Below are 21,441 nucleotides of genomic sequence, written 5' to 3' on the forward strand. Positions count from 1 at the left end.
AAATTTCAGCTGCCTTGGTCTTTCAGATCTCTGCCCCAATGTCACCTTCTCAGACAGACCCTCCGACTGCCCCCTCCCACAGAACCCCCAAGCCTCACCCAGCCTGCTCAGCTCTCCCCCCAGTCCTGGGCTGTGAGGGTGTTTACAGCGATACTGTCTCAGAAGCCAGCTTTTTGTCAACGAACCTTATTCCTGAGCATCATCCTCCCCCCGCTTGGAATATCCAAGCCTTTAAAGAGAGAACACAGACCAAACCATACGACAAACAAAGCCTTTTTTATTTTATTCTATAGAATGGAGGAAAAACACATTTAACAGGTGATTTGTTTAGAGGGCTCGGGGACGTAAATCATAGCACCTTTTCATGCCAGTCATTCAGAGATGGCAGGAACAAGGCAGTGAGTGGGGGAAAGGGCACTCTTGTAAGTCTGTTACAGCGTACTTCATGGGGTAATGATTGATTTTCTTCCGCAGAAATGACATCTTTATGAATGCGAGCACCACAGGCATTCTTACAAATGTCTACCGCACTGTGAATCTGAGTTCTCCACACACATCCATAACAACAAGGGAGGCAGAAGCGCTGAATGGCTTCAATAAATTGGGACGCACAGAGAACACTGGCATTTCCACGCCCTGCATGGCACCATTACTCAGGCTGGCACGTGATTATGTTTCCAAGTATTCGACAAAGGTTATTTTTGAGTCTCGACTTCCGATTTAGCTGTAAGATGTAAAAAATCCTACACCGCCGGGCAATGTGCTAGGTCATGAGAAATGGCTTAAAAGGAAAAATGGCCTACCAGGTAATTCACACATAAATCCTCGGTGCTAAATCCTCAGGATAAAAATATCCACTGGTAAAGAAATCCTTAAAGAGAAAAAGAATGTCGAAGAGGATAGTATGTACCCTGGAAAATCCAGGCTCGAGATTAAGGTTGCTTTTTTTTTTTAGACATCAATTCTCACTTGGTGCTCAAATAGGTCTTGTCATTTGCTATATATCCAAGCACACTAACTTTATAGCCATGTTTTTAACTTTGTTGCCTTTTCCTAAAGCGGTTAGCTGGCACTGACTGTCTTACTGATCTGCACGTGCTCCCGATTTCTCAATGCCTGTCCTGCACACTCCTCCCCGCTCCTCCTCTGACCTCAACTAATAGATAAAAATGCAAAATCAGAAGTAAGCTGAAGAGGTTTTATTCATGGTTAGACTTCTGTGGTTCCAAAGAGGAAAGAAATTTGACCACCTATCTAGACATACCAGGGAAGAATCTCCAGAGCCAGATGAAGGCACAGGTCACAACAGAGAGGAAAGGCTGACTCAGGTCTCCATGTTCAGACACACAGCTTCCGTCCTGTTAAAGGGAACTCTCTTCTCTGGCTGGGGATATTGCATGAGCAGAGGTAGACAGGAGTGGGGATGACTGAGGACTTCCCTGCACTGCACTGGAGTAGCAGTCAGGTCCCCCACTGCTAATATTGCAATGTCAAGTACTATGGCAGCAATGGCCACACTCACAGCCGTGATAGCAACGATGCTGGAACCCTCAGCACAATACCCAGAAACCCTGACGGTCCTTTACGTTCACACAACTGACCCCAGTCCACTTGCTGGCTGGACCACAAAGTTGGTTCTCACAGACAGAGCGCAGTGCATTCCGCCAGAGACCAGAAGGAGCAGGTACAGGGCTGCCATACACTAGTCCCGATACTTAATGATGCTGGGAAGAAGGACAAACACTGTTGCAGGAACTTGGACACGAGTCAAAGGTAAGCTACATGGGAAATACACAATATTAAAAAAAAATAAACACACAGGAACTTCTGGTGGTATGGCTTTAAACCTGTGGGGTTTGGAAGCCTTCTAAGCAAGGTTAATGAACTGAGGACTGAAAACAGAAAGGAGAGCATTGCAATATACAAAACTTAGGAGCTCAAGATCAAATCAATGTGCAAATACCTTCTTATAACACAGTCATCTCGCTTTAAATGTTAACACGCAGTGTTTCTTATACATCAATACTGAATTGTTAAACTACTACATTTTAAAAGCTATGGTTTGGAAATGAAGGCTGCTTCAAAACATTCTATTCCATTTCATTCCTTAAGAACCCAGGAAAATTGCCAAACACCGTGTTGTCCCTTCCATGAGGTCCAAGCTGCAGCGGCCAGAGTGAATGCTGTCGATCCTGAGCCAGAAGCAAGTTATTAAGGAAGACTCGGAGAAAAGCGCGCATGACTCCAGCTCCCGGTGCAGCTCACATCCTCGGACTTCCACGGGATCCTGGGACTCCCACGGGATCTTCGGACTCCCACGGGGTCCTGGGACTCCCACGGGATTCTCGGACTCCCACGGAATCCTCGGACTACCACGGGGTTTGCTGACACAGATGAGACCTGTGGGCCCGACATCTGAACTCCTGGCGACACTCGATACTCGCTACAGCAGAGGACTTCCGGGAGAGCGTCAGTAGCTGTTCTCGAGTCTCTATTTCTGGGGTGTAACCAGCAGAGGAGGTAACACACAGCAACCATGATTGTACGAGCGAGAGGATTTCACAATGACTTTTACGTTTTATGAATCAGCCTTAGTACCTCATTCCTACTGAGTTCCCGGGAACTAATTTCCATCATCAACAGGACCCTTTAAAGCAGTGGTTCTCAATCTTCCTAATGCTGAGACCCTTTAAAACGGTTCCTCATACTGTGGTGACCCCCCCCAACCACAAAATTATTTTCGTTGCTACATCATAACTGGAATTTTGCTACTGTTTTGAATTGTAATGTAAATCTCTGTGTTTTTCTGATAGTCTTAGGTGACCCCTGTAAAGGGGTCATTTTACCCCCAAAGGGGTCGCAATCCACAGGTTGAGAACTGCTGGCTTAAAGGTTCATCCCACTAGCACTATCCATATCAAAAGACTCAATGTTTATATAGCATGACAGTTGGTCACATTCTTGTATTAGAATCCCCGTTACGACGAAGAGAACAGAAAAGGACTTCGGGTACCATTTATTTCCTGTGACAGTCACAAAGCTGTTGAGTCACAGCCCAGAAAAAAAGAGGCACAGTAATCACTGTGTTACAATAATGACATCACTCAAAACAAAGAATTCCCCAGGTTCCCCCGAGTCCACCCATCAAAAAATACCCTATCTCCACGAAGGCTGAGAAGTGTCTGTTTCGTGTGGCATACCCAAGCAGCTGGACCACAGCTCGGCACACGGGGTGACTCTCTCTCGGCTCCTCCCAGGTTCTGTTCTATAACTCTTCTCGTGGATCCTTCTGTGTCTCCTGCGTGGCGCCGTCTTCCTCGCTGGGTGCCAGCCACGTGAGATACACCTTCACCGGGTCAATGTGCCAGTGTTTGTGGAACGATATAGGAATCTGATGGGAGAGGTAGTCCTTGGGGTAATCCACTGGCCGAGCCTGCACAAAGAGCACAGTGTTATGGCTTCCCAGGGATTAAGACTGACTGGCTCATTCCTCCTGCGGTGATGGGAACAAGGGCAGAGGTCGACACTCAGAGATCACATCTCCCTCAAATCCCTCCCCTCGGGGCTCAAGGAACTCGGTAGAACACAAAGTGGAGAGAGCCAGTGGGAATGGAAGACACCAAAGAAACAACAAGGCCGTCTAAACACAGCAGGACCAAGGCACAAGGGAACTCCCAGAGGCTGTGGCCGCACTCACAGGACCTGCGTAGGTCTCAGATGGGGGGAGGGAGTGGACATAGGCCCCCATCCCTAACCCAGAAGTTATCTCCAACTGACAACTGTTTGCAAAGGAAAACTTATTTTTTTTTCCAAAGGAGCCTCACTGGGTACACAAACCACCCTTAAGGGTGAGCCCAAGCTTAGCAGTAGATGGTCAAGACAAAATGAGCCATCGCTATTTTTAGAGGGGTTTTACTGTTGGTTTTTTCGTTTTGTCTTTGTCTCGATACTTTGTCTGGGTTTTTTTTTCCTTATGTTTTCGATCTTGTGTTTTTAGGAGACTTCTGTGTGTGCAAATGTGTGTGTCTGCATCTGCACATCTGTTTCTTGTGCTTTTCCTTTGGGTCTTTTTTTTTCCTATTTATTCATTTTGTCCTTTTCTGGTTTGTCTGTTTTTACTTTATCTTTTGTTTGTGTATTTTTAGAACCCTGTTGGTTTTCTAAAGAGAGAAAGAAAGGGTGTGGATTAGTGTGGGTAGGGAAGTGGAGAGGATCTGGGAGGAACTGTACTCAGAATGCAATGTATGAAAAAAAATCTATTGTCAGTTTAAAAAGATGATCCATCTCTCGAGCCCACACATTGGAAGAAGAACTGATTCGCGCATCTGGAAATCATATGCACACTGTGAAGGCATCCTTCAGCCACATACACAGTAAGCACACTGAAATCTTTACATTATTATTTCAGAATAACATTTTGTTTTGCTGTTTGAGACAGGATCTCTCTACACAGCCCGACTGGCCTTGAACTCAAAGATCCGCCTGCCTCTGCCTCCTGAACGCTGGGATTTAAAATGGCCCAAGATAAATGCTGTTCCACATTGCAGCTACTTTGCTTTAACATGTGATAGTGACTATAGGAGCCTTAAAGTAAGAAGGAACTCATTTTCCACTATTTTCCCCTGAATTCCCTATCCATGGCCTTTAATTTCTTTAATTTCTCAAATGTTCTACCTTCTACGTCTGCGTTCCACACTTCCCTTCTGGAAGACTGTTCCAGAATGGTAATAAACACAAAAGGTTTCCTTGATGACTCATTTAAGTCAGAGGTGTGTGGTATTTGATTTTTTAAGAAGAGGGAAAAAAACCTTATTTACTGGGTTTCTTCAGAGAAACTGCCAGGCATGGGTTATATAAGAGCTGAGGCAAGGTGTTCTCAGGTCCTGGCTACCTATTGCCCCAACATAGCCTGGTGACAGCTTTGTCAAAGAAAGAAAACATGAGTTCACTGTAGGGAAAGGCAGTGTAATTCTGGTCTAGCTGTACTAAGACAAACAAAAACAAGGACTAAACCTAAGGAAGACTAAAAGGGTTTAGTGCTATTGCCATTCAAATTCTCTGCACCTCAGAAAATGAAACACAGGCAGAATTAGACATGCCCTCTAATGACAGGGTTCGGGACAAAAGCTCCAGGAATCAAAGGCAAATGGAAACCAGGCATGGTTTTGTTGGCACCAACCAAAGCATTCGGTTTCTGTCAATGTTCTTAATTTGCCTATAAATTTATATGGCGATTTGTTTTATGTAGTAAATTATTTAGCTTACGGTATAAAAATTGTCTCAGTTTTGTATATGTAATATACATGTGAATATATGTAACACACCCTTTTAGATTCTTTTATGAGTGTCTGTCTGCATGTATGAATGTGTGTCATATGAGTGCCTAGTGCCCGCAGAGGTGAGGAGACAGCACTGGAGCCCTGCAATGCGAGCTACAAATGACTGTGAGCCAGCTGGGAACCGAACCCGAGTCCTCTACAAGAACAGTGAGAAGCTTCTCTGAGGAGAGCTGAGTGAAACACTGATCTATAGGGACAGCAGTGGAGATGTGGCCTATATTTTTGTTTGCTCCATATCTAAACCGACTATTTTGGCTGATTTATTTATATGTTCTCATCTCTTCTTCCCCACGCCACGTCATCTCTTCTGAAAGCAGAGCTTTTATTTTTTATTTTGTGTGATGAGGCACATCAGGTAAAAAATGATGTTCTCTGTAACCAAGCTGAAAGGGTAGGGAGCAGGTAGAATGGGAGTGACTTTGGGCAGGAAGGACTTCTATTCCCTTATTCATATTCAAAATTCATATAGCAGGGTTTTTCTTTAAATCAATGCTTTTCAATCTATTGTTTTCATTTGATGTCCAGAGTCCTGACATCATTATCTATTTTTATTTTATTTTTATTCCTTGTCCGGTTTAATATTTGTGTTTTGTGCAGAGAGTTCACTGGTAATTGCAGATCCATTTCCACTAGTGAAGTAGGATTTTGGAAGGGGTGATCTAGACATTCCTTAGAGTTCCCTTCCAAAACTGACAGAAATCGGCCAATGCTGCCCCGAGAACGCCCGAAGACCCCTCCATCTTTCACATAGCGGGGATCTGAGGTATGGCAAACCTCTCACATCCTCTCGGCACGGATACAGTGTCGAGAACTGGGCGCCAGCACCACACAGCACATGTAAAGCCCTGCTCGAATCCAGTCACACTCCAGAAGATGCTGAAGACAGCAGATCCAGCAGGGTCAGCTGGGGGCACAGGTGACAAGCACACTCTGAATTCACATGGGGTTCAGGTTTGCCACAGGAATTAAGGAAAACACCATGAGGAACAACACAATCATTTCTGAATTATCTTCAAAAGACTTTCCCTTCAGGATTATGTTATCTTTCCGTTTCTCTTTCATCATTTTATTGACTAATGTATTTTATCCTAAGAGGAGGGGGTTGAGATAGAAAAATCTAATTAATCTTGATAAATTGCTTTCCTTATACACAAACAGTTTTAATTATTTTTCCATGAGTAAAACACTGTGACATAAAACATCATAACATAGCCTCTGAGAGGGAGGGACAGAGAATAATTCACTTTCTGAGTTATCGTAAAGATAGCATAAGACACAGGCTTAAAATGGAAAGCCCTCTGGAGGCTGGGGTGCATGTGTGCCTTCGGGGGGGGGGTGAGGGTTCTCGTGAGCTTCATGTGCGCCCCACCCCCCGGGGTCAGGAGGGTTCCTGTGAGCTTCATGTGCCTTCACCCAGGGTCAGGAGTGAGGGTGAAGAGAGGGTTCCCAGGAGCTTCCTTTCACAAAGGCTTCCTGTTAACTTCCCTGTGCTTTCCCTGACACAGGTACCGGTTTTATCTCTGTTGCTAATGTTTACACTTCCTTTGCTTTGTTCAAAGCTGTTTTTCTATAGTGAAATTCTACCATACTCAATTTTCTATATTGCTGTGCTAGCATTTGCTACTTACTGATTTAGAAAAAAGAAAGAAAGACTCAGAGGTAGGGGCCCAAGAGACGGCTCAGCCGTTAAGAGCACTGGCTGCTCTTGCAGAGGGCCTGGGTTCAGTTCCCAGCACCTACATGGTGGTTCACAACCATCTGCAACTCCAGTTCCTGGAGATCCAGTCCCCTCTTCTGGCCTCTGGGAGTACTGCACACAGGTAGAGCACAGACGCACCCGTAGGCAAAACACCCATATACATTAAAATAGTAACAATAATTTTAAATAATTTAAAAAGCATAGAAGCCCTGTTTTGAATATATAGTGGGCCCTTTAATATGCATGCATCCATATTCAAATTTCAAAAAGCTTCATATTTCTTAAAAAGGATATGTGTATATTAAATGGATGTGAATTAAAAATGACATATATGCTATTATTTTTAGAACATTAGTTCTTAAAATATTACTAAAATTAATAGGAATAATTCCCTTTTCCAACTCTGAAATTCATATCAAGAATACATGAAAACCATCACCTCTATAAACATCATCTTATCTTTTTATTGACTAATGTAATCGTTTTATTGATTATCTATAATCTAGAAAATACATCCAGACACCACCTTGAAATTTAATGGACTCTAGTCACCTGTTTAAAAGTCATCCCAGAAAAACTCAACAAGCCAAAGTAAAAACTGAGGATACCATAAACATATCTAAACAACGGCCTCAAGCCCATAAAGACGCAGGTTCTTGTTTCCTATCAAGGTCAGCAGTTTGGGGTTTCATTTCCTGTCTCCCAAAACAATATGTCTGTCTATCTTCCCCAAAGAGAAGAGAAGAGGGGAGAGAAGAGTACAGGAGAGGTAAGGGGAGAGAAGAGGGGAAGGGGAGGGAAGCAGTGGGGAAGGGAGGGGAGGGGGGAAAGAAGGGAAGGGAAAGAAGACAGGAGGGGAGGGAAAAGATAGGAGAGGAGGGGAGGGGATGTGTGCTTCCTAGTTCTGCTTGCAAGGTCTCTGGTCCAGTATCACTTGGTTTTCTGAGTGTTGTCTCCTTCTCTTTATAATGCACATGAAAAGTACAAGATCTGGTAAGGACATCCCTGGAGGAAAGGCCGGAGAGATGGCTCAGTGGTTAAGAGCACCAGCTGCTCTTTCAGAGGACCCAAGTTCAGTTCCCAGCACCCACATGGCAGCTCCCAACCATCGCTAGCTCCAGGTTCACGGACTAGGATGCCCTCTGCTGGACTCTGTGGGTTCAGGATACACATATATACACACAGGCAAAACACACATGCATGCATAAAATATGAAAAGAACATCCCACATGGAACCTACCCTATTCTCTTTAAGATCATTTCCAAAGCAGAGAGGAGAAAGAAACAGACTGGAAGTGAGACAGCAGAGAAGCGCTTCCTCACCTGATGGAAGAGGGGACTGTGTGTCACGGGGACCCCCAACCCGCTGAAGCACATGCCCAGGACCATGTCGTCGGGGGCGTCATTGCTGTAGCATCGGCAGCTGCTGGCCAGAAGTCTCTGGATGGCTTCCCTGCTGAAGACCATGCTGGGGAGAGCAGACAGGAAAGGGAGTGAGGAGTGGAACGGTGGAGCAGTTCACCTGAACGGAGGGCTTCTGCTTAGGGGTTGCGCTCCTGAGAACTGTGCAGGTTATTCACATGGGCACACTTCCATTGACCACACTGGAAACGATGGTTTTACACTTATACGAAAGTGAAATCACCTTAGGAGATGTTTACCTACCTAACAGACAATTGTATGCATATCTCCTATAAGCAAACACTATATGATGTTATTTTTCCAACATTACGGTCTTCATTTTTTGTCACCTTGATACAGACTAGAATCATCTAGAAAAGGAACCTCACTTGAGAAAATGTCTCTATCAGACTGGCCTGCAGGCGAGTCTGTGGACATTTTCTTGATTAATAATTGCTATGGGAGGGTTCAGCCCCGTGGGCAGTGACAGCTCTGAGCAGTCCCAGAAAGCCATGGGGAACAAGTCAGCTCTCCTTCATGGTCTCTGCCCCTGCTCTTGCCTTGACCTCCCTTCGTGATGGACTACAAGCCATAAGATGAAATCAACCCTTTGCTCCCCAAGTCGCTTTTGGCCATGGTGTTTGTCTCAGCAACAGAAAAGTAACACAAGGGTGGACAGACCGTGACCCGTCTTGATCAGTGACACTATCTGGCCTGGGATGCGAGGCCTTACTTCCTGGGGGAAGCTCCATCCCCGTTCTGGCCTTTCTATGCTTCCCTCAGCATCCCAGGCAGCCAACTCCTTTCATACAACCCTCTTGGGCTTCCCTTGACAGCTGGGCCCCTGGTTCATCTGACAGAAGGGGGCCTAAGACTGAGGAAAGACAGTTAGCTGCTGCCCCCACCACGTGTTGGCCTGTGCAGCAAGGGCAGCCACATTCTTAGTGTCTAGGGAGCCATTCCCTAGGCGATCCTTAAATGAGTTTCTGAGCATGGAGATCCCGCAGCAGCCGTGGGCGGAATGAAAGCACCCACCCCTGGCTGCAGCAGTTCTCAAAGGCTGGGAAACACATCTCTGGCTTCCTTTCTGGTCCCAGAGCAATAAAAGTCCTCCTTAGATCACACAACCTCAGAGGGGACACAGATGAACTAAAATCCACACACATCTTCCCACAACCCAGAGCATGCACACAGTAGGCATCAAACAAGCTCAGTGTATAAAACAACCCAGAAAGCTTCCTTTGCAAAGATCTTCCCGAGTCCACCCAGCAGGACAGAGCACTGGAGGAGGAGTCTGAAGATGCTGATTTAAAATGGTAATTCCCCACCACACTGGGGTCTGCTGGATGCAGTTACACACCAGAGAGAAACTTGGGGAGCGACGGTGCAAACGCCCAGGACGACAGTGCAAAGGCCGTGGATGGCAGTGCAAACACCAGGGGACAACAGTGCAAACATCATGGACAATGTAAACACCAGGGACGACAATGCAAACACTGGGGGTGGCGGTGCAAACACCGGGGATGGTGGTGCAAACACCAGGGATGATGGTGCAAATGCCAGGAACGACGACGCAAACACTGGGGATGGCGGTGCAAATACCGGGGATGGCGGTGCAAACACCAGGGGACGACAGTAAAAACATCATGGACAACAGTGCAAACACCGGGGACGATGATGCAAACACAGGGGATGGAGGTGCAAACACCAAGGACGATGGTGCAAATGCCAGGGACGACGATGCAAACATCGGGGATGGCGGTGCAAACATCGGGGATGGCGGTGCAAACACCAGGGACGACCGTGCAAACGCCAGGGACGATGGTGCAAACGCCAGGGATGACAGTGCAAACGCCGGGGACGGCGGTGCAAACACCAGGAACAACAGTACAAGCACGGGGGACAGCAGTGCAAACACCAGGGAAGACGGTGCAAACACCAGGGATGACCAATCAAACGCCGGGGATGGACAGTGCTCCTGGTCTTGCTAAAATGCCACATGAGACTCAACAACAATGGAAACAGAAGCCCTTTATAGCTGATCTATAAGGAAACACAATTGTACGAAACAGCAAGTTTGCCAACTGCAAAGATCTTTCTTACAGATTTGACCCAGGTCCACATGCTTTCTGGTCCCCATCGGACTCCAGCAGAGTCAGCTAGCTACAACTGCCCTCCCCCCCCCAACCCTGAAGGAGGGGTTTGTGGAAGGGAAAAGCATCCACCAAATACTTCCTCGTTTTCTTTTGCCAGCTCCAGTAGAATGGGAATAAATAAGGCCTTTCATTGCGGTCGGCTTCTGGAAGACCAACTCCATGGGAAGGTAAAATCTAAGTTCCCATCAGCTACAATTTTATACTTTAGACAACACACACTGAGCAACTTTACACAGTACATACACCACGTACACACAGGCTTTAGCAAAATTTAGTTAGTAGTACTCTTCACAAGTTCTTTCTGAATAAAGTTGACCGCCCACAGGGAAAGTGACCAATCCCAGCTTGGTAGGAAAGAAGACTTGAGGGTTCTACCTGCCAACTTTCAAATACTAAAAACTGTGGGTGCTGGGAAGATGCCTCAGTAGTTATTTTTATTTTTATTCTATGTGTATGTTTGAGTATTCGCCTGCATGGATCTATGTGTACCCAGTGAGGCCAGAAGAGGGCATCATATGCCCAGAACTGAAGTAACAGATCAACAATCATGTGGGTGCTGGGAGCTGAACCGGGTCCTCTGCAGAGCAGCCAGTGCTCTTTCACCCATCTCTCCAGCCCCTGACCTCATTCACTCTTCAGCCAAATCGTTAGGAAATCCTAAGCGGCTCTGGACAGAGTACACAATATTGTTTGTATATTTTATCAAAGACTGACTGAAGGGATTGTCTCACAAAGATTACTTCTGCATCTCAATGAAGGAACTTTAAAAAAACAAAAACAAACCTTGCATGAGTCACGTCAACGATGGGGAAATTAAATGCCAGCGCTTATGCGTTTCTTTATTTACTTGCTCTCTGTACCTTGAAAAGCAATGAGTCCCTTAGCTACGAAGTGGGGCCGTAATGAGAAGGAGGACACAGGTGCTGTCTAGGAATAATTCATAACCTAAGTGGGAAATGGGAGAGTAACGAGGCAATTAGATGGTAACGGATTGCAGAACGTACAGCGCAAATGCACCAGAAAGGCGCCCAGCCGTGACTACGGGGACTAGGCAGGCTGCACTGCTGGTGAAGGGGAGTGGCAAATGACAGCAACCGAAGTCTGTGAGGAGAACTGGTGACGTAGAAAGCTGGGGTGGGGAACGGTGCTTCAGGGGACCGTGTTCAGAGAGGAAAGGAAACAAGTTCAACATGGATCCACTAGGATGAGAACACAGACAGATCGGGCTAGAAGGTCCAAAGGACACATGCCAAGCCACGAGGGGCCTCAAGAACCTTGGTAAGTGGTGGGCTTTACATTCTGGTCATAGGCCATGGGGAAATCAAGTCAGTATGGAGCAGGAAGCTTCCTCTCCGCTGCCTCCCGGGTTATCAGGAGGAAGAAGTCGTCCCTTCGACCTCTCTTGCTTCCTGTCTCAGCACAGTTTCTCATGCGTGGGCTCCAGTCGTGAAGCCATCCTGTGTGATGTCACCAGAGGGCTGCCACCAAGGCTGAGCAGAAGTCAGGGCCACACTTTGGACTTCTAACTCTGTGAACTAGAGAACTTTCTTCTTGTTAAAAGTTACCCAGGCTCAAGTCTTTTGTTACAGCGGCAGGTAAAATGGTCTAATACAGAAGCATTCCAAACCCAGGCACTAGAGCATAGAAGAAAAGGCCCTGGTCCAACACTTTATAATAATTCAGACACTTTATATAATTCTGCTTGGCACACAGTAAACATAAATGCCTGCGGCTGATAACCAGCTAAAGCCCCCCCTTAACACTGAATAGTAAAGACTGCAGCAATAGCAGAAAAGATTAACTGCTTGATTGATTTACCCATAAAAAAATCAAATTAAAATCTTTCCCCATAGAGTGCAGGCAGGTGCTTCATTTAAAACGATTGATTTTTTTAGCTATTATTTAAAACCTATGAATCCTACACAAATACTATTTAATTGCCTAAGTCTAAGACTTTATATTCTTCTTTCATCAAATATGATTTATTAGGCACTAGATAATTTAAAATTTTAATGACTTTTTCTGGAATTAAAGTCTCTAAGCATTTTTTGTCCATCTAAAAAGACAGTCAAAACTAGTTGGCTGTCTAGAATCGAGCATTAATTCCAGGGAGATTCCTACCAAGTACGTTGACCCGAATTACACATTCCTCCTTCAAAGGAGAAGCAGCTCTTCACTGTGCGTTCTGCTCGCATTTCTCAAATATAATGTTTACATTTCTGTTATAGGAGCAACCACCATTGGAAGGACCCATGTGTCAGAACAGGCTCAGCACTGCAGACCATTCCTGCCTGCGTGGAAAGAAAATCTAACATCTACAATGGTCCTCTCCGCACCCATGGGCTCCGCATCCATGGGCTCTCCCCACCATGGATGAAAAAACCATTCATTGAGTTTTAGTCTTTCATCATCCCGTAAAGAACACACCATAAAACCTATTTCCAGCTAGGCAGAGTGGCACAGGCTTGCAAGTCTCTCATCCCCCTGGAGGCAGAGGAAGGAGGCCTTCTAGGCTCGCTGAAGCCACCCAATCAGATCCTCTCCTCAAAAGAGGGAATTCTGCAGCATTTATGTTGTGGTATGTATTAGAAGTGATCGGGAACAGATTTAAAGTTGGCACAGGTGTGGGCACAGTCATACACCAATGTCACATTTTATCTAAAGGCCTTGAGTGCCTGCAGGGGTTCCTGGACCCTACCCTTCAGGGATTAGCAGAGATACAGGGAGGCAAGACCACTCTGCTCACTCACCCGCCTCCTCCTGTGACGTAGCTGTAGCCGCCTGTGCCCAGGCCGTAGCCATAGCGCTCACCCAGAAACACAGGATCACTGGAGTTATAGCAGCTAAGCAAATGTCGGAGCCTGGGAATGCTGAAATGCAAAAAGAGGTTTTATTTAACTCTAACGTGGCTTCAGAATAAATCATTTTGAAGTGAAATTCAAGTGTAGAATAAATGAATTTTAAAAGTCCCCCCCCAAATAAGAACACTGCCCATTAGAAGAGAAGGCCAGACATCAGAGGTACCCTCCATCCAACTTGAACTCAGCCCTGCCAGGGACAGGAGCCTCCCCCTTGGGGCAGTGGGGTGGCAGAGGAATGACTGCCCACAGGTGGTCAGATGGCTGTAAATCTCTCCCAGGCTCTTCCCGTATGAGCGTCACTCAAATCTCTTCTCTTCTCAAATGGACAAGGTTGTTTTAACTCCTGATGGGCAAAAAAGAGCTTCCGGGCAAGCGGGCTTGGGGTTTCCTATCAGGCAGAGGCTAGCAAGTGGGGAAGAGAGAGAGGTTACACGGGTTCCCCCACAAATCCTCGAATTGTACTGCCTTTCCTCAACAAGGCTTCCCAGGAAATGAACTAAGGTATACGTGTGTATCCTTTAAATATTTTGGGGGCCCACCTGTCCTTGCACAGTGCCAAGGATGGCAGCTGACGGAGGCCAGTGTGGATGCCCACAACCACAAGCACGGCTGCAACAAGGTGAATAAACCAGACCATGGGAAAAGAAGATAGAAAAGTCATTTTAAAAGCCAGCATACAGGTCGATAGAACAAAGCATTAGACCATTTTGAGCTGGGTGGGAGGGCCATGCTTTTAATCTCAACAGTTGTGAGCAGGAAATAGGCAGATCTCTTGAGAGTTTGAGGCCAGCCTGGTCTACACAACAAGTTCTAGGTTAGGAAGGAAGGAAGGAAGGAAGGAAGGAAGGAAGGAAGGAAGGAAGGAAGGAAGGAAGGAAGGAAGGAAGGAAGGAAGGAAGGAGAGAGAAAAAAGAAAAGAAAGGAAAAGAGGGAGGGAGGGAAGGAGGGAAGGAGGGAGGGGAAGAAAGGAAGTAGGGAAGGAGGGAGCTAAGGAAGGAGGGAAGGAGGGACAGACAGACAAAGATAGATGAGGGGAGAGGGCGAGGAAGAGAAAAGGAGACCAATGATAACATTTAGGAACGCCTTCCAGAGGCCTCCTCTACTTTAGAGATTTTCCGGTCACCCACCATCAAGTCTTAACCGTCCCTTATAACACTGACCAGAGATCCTTAGAACAACTTTCCCAATAGCCTGTAACTTTGGGTTAAAATGTGAAAGGGCTAAGCTTCAAGTTGCCTCCGAGGCCCTGATCCATGAGCTCGAGGGCTCCTGGGTGGGTGGCATGCGCTCTGGGGGGCATCCTAACACTGGGACGAGAGTACAGGGGCAGCCAGTGTCCCAGACATGCAGGGTCCCTCGCTGGGGGGAATGGAGGTGACAAGGAGGAGGTCATACATACAAGAGTGATTGGTCCATCACCCTTTCTAGACACCAAAAAATATAAACAAACAATTAAATAAAGCAAATGGTGAAACCAAGAGCAGGGAACACGACTTTACTGATAAAAGCAGCAGCAAGCCCTCCACACGAGTGTGTGTTCCAGGGGCTTACAGGTTGACAGGCAGGTTTAGAATGTCTGGGGGCCGAGGGCTTTGCTGACCTGGGCAGTTTCTGAGTGAGTATAAAGCACTATCCTTCCACATTCTGTTTCCCGGCACTAGGGTTACATATCCTAAGCACCTCATTCGGAATCTGCCGTGAAGAAGCCGTCTGAGAAATTAATTTGTACGAGGAGGCTGACTGTATTTGCTGACAGAGGATTCATGCTTGGGATTTCCTAAGGGTTCAGTTTGTAAATGACCAAAATCCCCAAATTTCCTAGGGCAGCACAGGGGTATTTCTTGAGCTTAAACAGACAGAGGGCTGGAGAGGTGGTTCAGCAGCTGAGCACTGGCTGCTCTTGCAGAGACCTAGGCTTGGTTCGCAGCAACCAAATGAGGACTCCCAACCACTAACCCCAGGTCCAGAGGATTCAGCGCCCTCTTCTGACATTGGCAGGCACTGCATGCATGTGATACACATACATACATACATGGGGGCAAAGCGCTCATAGACATAAAAAATTTTAAATAGTAAAAATTTAAAAAGGGAGAGAGAATTGTTTTTCTCTTCTTCCCACATATTGTGAAATTATCAATTCCACCTACGACATTCAGTATTTTAAGGTTAAAGTAATTTAAGATTTCTCTGGGCTTCCTTTTCTTATACCATGGAACATCTTCAACAGGGCTCGGAGACCACAAATGAAGTCTGATAATTATCACCTCTTCGCGTTCACTAAAGAGTAAGGACGTGGATGAAGCAGAGAGATTTCAGCTCCATCTATGGGGATTTGGCCCAGGGAAAGCATTGCACTTAACAATCTGTTCCCATTTCAGGCATTGCTGAGCCCTAGACGTGAAGGCAAACAGCACGCCCGGGCTCTCTAGCAAGTACTGCCCGTGCCGGATGAGCACAGCTTGGCAGTGCAGGCGAGCTTCACCGGCAGAACACCAACCTCTCGATGCCAGGGAATGCTCCGTTCTGGCCTATTATGGTATTGCACTTTATAATTATACAAAAGTTACAAAAATGGGATGAAAGCCTCAAACAGCCTTTCCCCAGATTTCCCAATTATCCCATTTACTCTAGTGTCTCATTCACGGGCTCTCCTCCGAGAATAGAAAAAACCAACACAGTCACACACAATATGGGCTTTTTTTTTTTCCTGAAAGTGCATACGTTAGACCGTCCCCAACCAACCCACTGTTTATTTCCTAAGGGCAGAAAAAGTCCTCGACTTCAGGAAATTTAACATTGACAGAGATCAGCCATTCTGCTCCTATGTGCTTAACCAAGAGAAAGAAATCAAGACTACACTGTGACTCTGTGTGGAAATACACAGTAGGGGCTAGAGCAATGGTGCAGAGTTAAACGCACTGGCTGCACCTGCAGAGGACTAGGGTTTGAGTCCCAGCACCCACGGAGTGATTCACAAACATCTCTAACTACAGGTCCAAGGGATCTGACGCCCTCTTCTGGACTCCATGGGCACTACACACATGTGGTACATATACATAGATACAGGCAAAACACTAGAGCATAAAATAAGATAAATAAATCTTTTAAAAAATTATATATAGCCGGGTGGTGGTGGCGCACACCTTTAATCCCAGCACTTGGGAGGCAGAGGCAGGCAGATCTCTGTGAGTTCGAGACCAGCCTGGTCTACAAGAGCTAGTTCCAGGAAAGGCTCCAAAACCACAGAGAAACCCTGACTCGAAAAAGATATGTATATATATATATATAATTTTTATTAATTATAATTAAATAGCTTTAATTATAATAAGTTGAAATCAAAACACTGAAACAATGTATCTAAGCTAACTAATAATTCTAATTTTTATGAATTGGTGCAATAATGTCATTTATAGCACTTTACCCCCCTCTGCCTTGTGTTTTTCTTTGGCCAGTAATTATTACCATACTGTTTAATTCCTCTATTTTTCTTCTGCAATGTTTACCTTGCTGTTAACCTTGCTCAAAAGGCTTTTTAAAATCCCTGATAAAATGTCTATAAGACTATTATTTCACCCATGCATCTCCTTTGAACATATGAAATAGCCGTGATGGTTATTTAATAACAATATAATAACAGATGCTAATACTATCAACTCTGGGACAGTGTCACTGGGCTATGGTACCTCATTCTGCCCTCTGGGAATGGAGACCATGCCCAGTCCCCCGTGCGTGCCCATCATTCCCTCTGACAGTCTGGCAGGTTCTGTCCCAGCATCTAGAAGTTTCCTCACACAGACACCCTACTCTACTGAACACTTGAGGAGGGCCCTCTGCAGATGCCCAGGGTTGTCTTTTTGGACATCTGTCTCTTTTCTAGATCCAGGTCCTGAAAACTCTAACAGCCTTGGTCCCCTGAGCCTCTCAGTTACACCCTTTAACATAAGCTGTGTGTAGGCTCCAGCTGGTGTCTTCTCCCGCAGCAATGACTGAGCATGGTCAGAAGGCAGTCAGCGCGGCAGTGACCTGTATCTTCTCTAGCATCACCGGACGCAGACATGCCTACACAGCCGCCTGAGCCCGCCCCAGGATGAGAAGGGCTCCTACCTGATCAATGTGTCATCGTCCACAATCACCAACCACGCTATTTTGTCATGGCTGCGATTCAAAAACCTTTCCAAAATGGCAAAAGTTTTTCCACAGTGACCTAGAAGAGGGAAGAAGAAAACTGTAATGTATTATTCGCTTTAAATATGTAGCATACGTTTTATTTATTTATTTATTTTAGCTTTAAAGTGATAGAAGAGCCTAATGGTACAATAATAACTTGGAACGTTTCCAGAAATTAGTCTTCCCTAATTCTCATGTAAGCCGAATTAAGCCCTTTCCTCCCTAAGGTGCTTTTGGACCTGGTGTTTTATCACGGCAACGGAAGCGCTAAATAAGGCAATGCTTATAATCTTAGCACTTGGGAGGTGGATACAGGAGGATCGTTAATTCAAGACCAGCACAGTGGCTTTAAAGGCCACCCTGGGCTACATGAGACTCTGTCTAAAATGTTTTTCATTAGTGAACTCTCCCATCTAGAAAGAAAACCTGGTAGAGCCGCGACCCCTTTCTAATCAAAATATTAATACTATAACACTGCTCACTGTATGTCTGAGCACTATGGAATGTGCCAGGCGCTCTGAGATTCAAAGTATGAACTAGACCATAACTTGGGAGGACACAAGCTTTGTGCGAGAAGATGGCAGATTAACTTGGCACCTCCTAGTCTCGCCACGATGAACCGTGGACCTGGGAAAACACTACTGCTCCACTGTATCGTGACCGCCAGGTGCTCGGTGCTAGGGTGAGCACATCCTACCAGAAAGACGGCGCTTCTGTCCGCACTTGAAGTTCCGTGCGAGAGCCAGGACATATCTACAGGGAAAGGTGCTCCGTGGAAACAGAGAGAAAAAAACTAACATAAGAAGCCCCAGTCCTTAGATGTCCGCTTATCCTGACTTGCAGAATTTACACAGCCTGGGGATTGCACTCCAAGCGGACAGTAAAGCCAGGACCCACCTCTGTCCGTATTGGGGACTCCCAGGTCCACTGTAGGAATGGCACTTTCGGCGTGGTCACTGTAGTACTCGAGAAGGCTTGCCTGTGCTGCCCATGTCTTCTTTACGATGGGGACTGGAAACACAACAGAGGGGACCGTCACAGGCATGACACAGAGAGAAAGGAAAGTTCAAAGGGCGGCAGGACCCTACTGAGAAGCAGCCAAGCTTCCTTAGTGTTCCAAGACGTGGTGTCTACTCTGCACCCCAGGGAACGTCAGTGTCATCTGCTGATGACCACAGGACACTCTGCGTGAAGAACTGATGATGGCTCCTCACGTGCACATCCATTTCACCTCCGTGCAGTAAAACACGGATACACTGCCTTGCTCAGGTGGATTGTGAATCACTTCTCTTCTCCCAAAAGGCTATTTCATTTACCTCATCCATAAATGGATTCTCAAGATATTTCTGGAGACTGGAGAGAGGCTCAGTGGTTAAGAGTACTGGCTGCTCTTATAGAGGACCAGGGTTCAGGTCTTGGCACCTACATGGTGGCTCATAGCTGTCTGTAGCTCTAGTTACAGGAGATCTGATACCCTCTTTTTGCCTCCTTGGGCACCAGGTCCACATCCATCCGTGCAGGCAAAGCATTAACACACATAAAATCAAATAAAAGTGAAATGGATTTTGTGTGTATGTATGTACACGCATGTATATGAGGTTTATCTACATGCTTGTTTGTGCGTGTATGCATCTGTCAGTCCAGAGGCGAGAGGAGGGCTTGGGGTGCTCTCCGCTATCACTATCTGCCTTGTGTTTTCTGAGGCAGGGTCTCTCACTGAGCGTGGAGCTCGCGCTGCTCAGCTAGGCCACACGTTCAAACACACGAGCCTATGGGGGAACACTGCACATCCAAACTTTGCACTACAGAATAAAATCAAAGCGAATCAGGGAAGCTTGCCATGGAGTTATTTTAAATTGGAACAAGGCAAAGATTTAGTATTCAAAATTTATTATTCAAAAAAAAAAGAAGAAATCCCAGTAGTACAGATAGTATAAATCTTCCTAGAGGCAGTGGAAGACATATCTCACTGTAAGGGACATCAGAATAACCCATTTTACCCCTATGAATTAACTTGCAAAATTGCCTCATGTGACAAGTGACATTGGAACATTTTGTAAGCATTCAAGCCATCAAATGTGAATGTACCACACAGCCAAGAGGGAAGGGCTGCTCCGATTCTGAGAAATTCATGATTATCAACCAGCAAACGGACCTTTTCTTCTCCAGGTGCAAGTCAGTGCCCGCCAAAGGTTAGTCCTAGTGGTGTGTTAGGGACACACAGGTGTGCCAGTTCCTCGTGTTTGAAGACTTGAATGGCCCTATGCTGGAAAACCATCCCTCCCAGCAGATCAAAAACAACACCTGGAACATCTCAGCCATTCACAGCCACGCAGAGTCAGACAACACGTGACTCCCCTCAGCCAAGTCACAATCACCTTGTCTGATTGGCGTGGCCTTCCATCTGGAGGCATTTTAATGCACCTCGTAAGGAAGTGGGTTTTGCTACTGTGCCTCCAGCCTCTTTCATGAGAAGGGGCACCCACAACACTGTCTAATAAAGCCACCCCCATTTGCCTCCCCTGGACAAGACCACAGCAGGAAAGATAGCAGATGTTTTGGTGGTGGTAGTGGGGTATTTTTTTTTTAAAGTCTGAAAGCAATAGTGTTCGTTTTTAAGATCTAGGGAAAGCTGTAAAAAGGATTAATGGCTAAGGAAATGGTACTTAACCTTTGTAATTAGAGCCCACAGGAGACTACGTCACACCCTCTCTAATGTGATGAACAAAAACTGCCTACTCCAGGAACACGAGACAAGAAGAACTAACGGCAAAGAGAAAACACTTAAGGGCTTCTGACAGCTCACACCTCACAGTGAAGATCCCTTAACACAAGAGGAAATCATTGAGATTCATATTAAGACTCAGGGGTCTTTTCCCTACTCACACGCTTCAAATGGTGTCAACATATATTACTCCTTGGAGCCAAAAAAAAATACTTTTTGCTATGTTCTGAGAATTTTCTATTCTATTCCTGTCAGAATCCATGCGAATTCAATAGCTTTTGCAACAGTTAGGGATACAAGTAAAATCATTAGATATTTGAACTTGGTCTTGTTATCAGTTCATCAGACTGATGTAAAAATATAAATTCCATGCACATTAACCCTTGCCATTCTGTCCCTCATCATCTTCCACGGAGGTGATGGGAGATCAAGAAGCAGGTGGGCCTGCAGCATGGCCCAGTCTCAGTTTTTCAAAACTATACTTTCTTATCGTTTTTTTTTTCTCCTTTTCACTGTCATCTTTGGCCTTTGCTTCTTCAAGGACTTCTACCCCAGAGAGGAGGGAAAGAGGAAGACTAGTCCACAGCCGCATTACACTTGGACAGTAATACGCTTTGGCGGGGCCCTAATGCATGCTAGAGGTCACCTAGCATCTCCAGTTTCTGGCTGTTCTTCCTCTTTGTCACTACAAAGGAAAAGCCTGCTTGCACAGTTTCTGTCCAACCCCTGACTGCGCTTGAGCACGGCCAGGCATCAACATGAATATCAAAGTGAGGTTTGTAATATATCCAAAGAGTATGGTCAGGCTAGAGCATAAAGTCCAGGTTCTACCTGCCTCCTGTTCTCAATGGTAGGAGAGTAGCCTTGAGGTTCCCTAAGAGGAGGCTGCTACCTCTGAGCCAAAAGAATGGAGTATATCTGGGGCTGGAGGGAATACCTGGGCTGGAGGGAATACCTGGGCTGGAGAGAATACCCAGGGCTGGAGGGAATATCTGGGCTGGAGGGACGCTCAGCAGTTCACAGGACTTGTTGCTGTTGACTGTGTTCGATTCCTAGCACCCACACGGTGGCTCACAACCCTTCTAACTCCAGT

The 21,441-nt window shown here is 45.9% G+C and overlaps 1 protein-coding gene across 1 annotated transcript in view; it reads right to left on the bottom strand.

The window, feature by feature from the left end:
* Positions 1-257: 257 nt before the first annotated feature.
* The window catches only part of B3glct (beta 3-glucosyltransferase), an 85,456-nt gene continuing 64,272 nt past the window's right edge, over positions 258-21,441 (bottom strand). Inside the window, exons 11-15 of the mRNA XM_075971647.1 lie at positions 18,521-18,634; positions 17,561-17,660; positions 13,346-13,465; positions 8,362-8,506; positions 258-3,433 (exon numbers count right to left, since the gene is read on the bottom strand). Of these exons, the coding sequence (XP_075827762.1) occupies positions 3,266-3,433; positions 8,362-8,506; positions 13,346-13,465; positions 17,561-17,660; positions 18,521-18,634 (647 nt within the window). The 3' untranslated portion in view covers positions 258-3,265. The remainder of the gene's footprint in view (positions 3,434-8,361; positions 8,507-13,345; positions 13,466-17,560; positions 17,661-18,520; positions 18,635-21,441) is intronic.

Source organism: Microtus pennsylvanicus, chromosome 1, assembly GCF_037038515.1.
Source record: "Microtus pennsylvanicus isolate mMicPen1 chromosome 1, mMicPen1.hap1, whole genome shotgun sequence".
NCBI lineage: Eukaryota > Metazoa > Chordata > Mammalia > Rodentia > Cricetidae > Microtus > Microtus pennsylvanicus.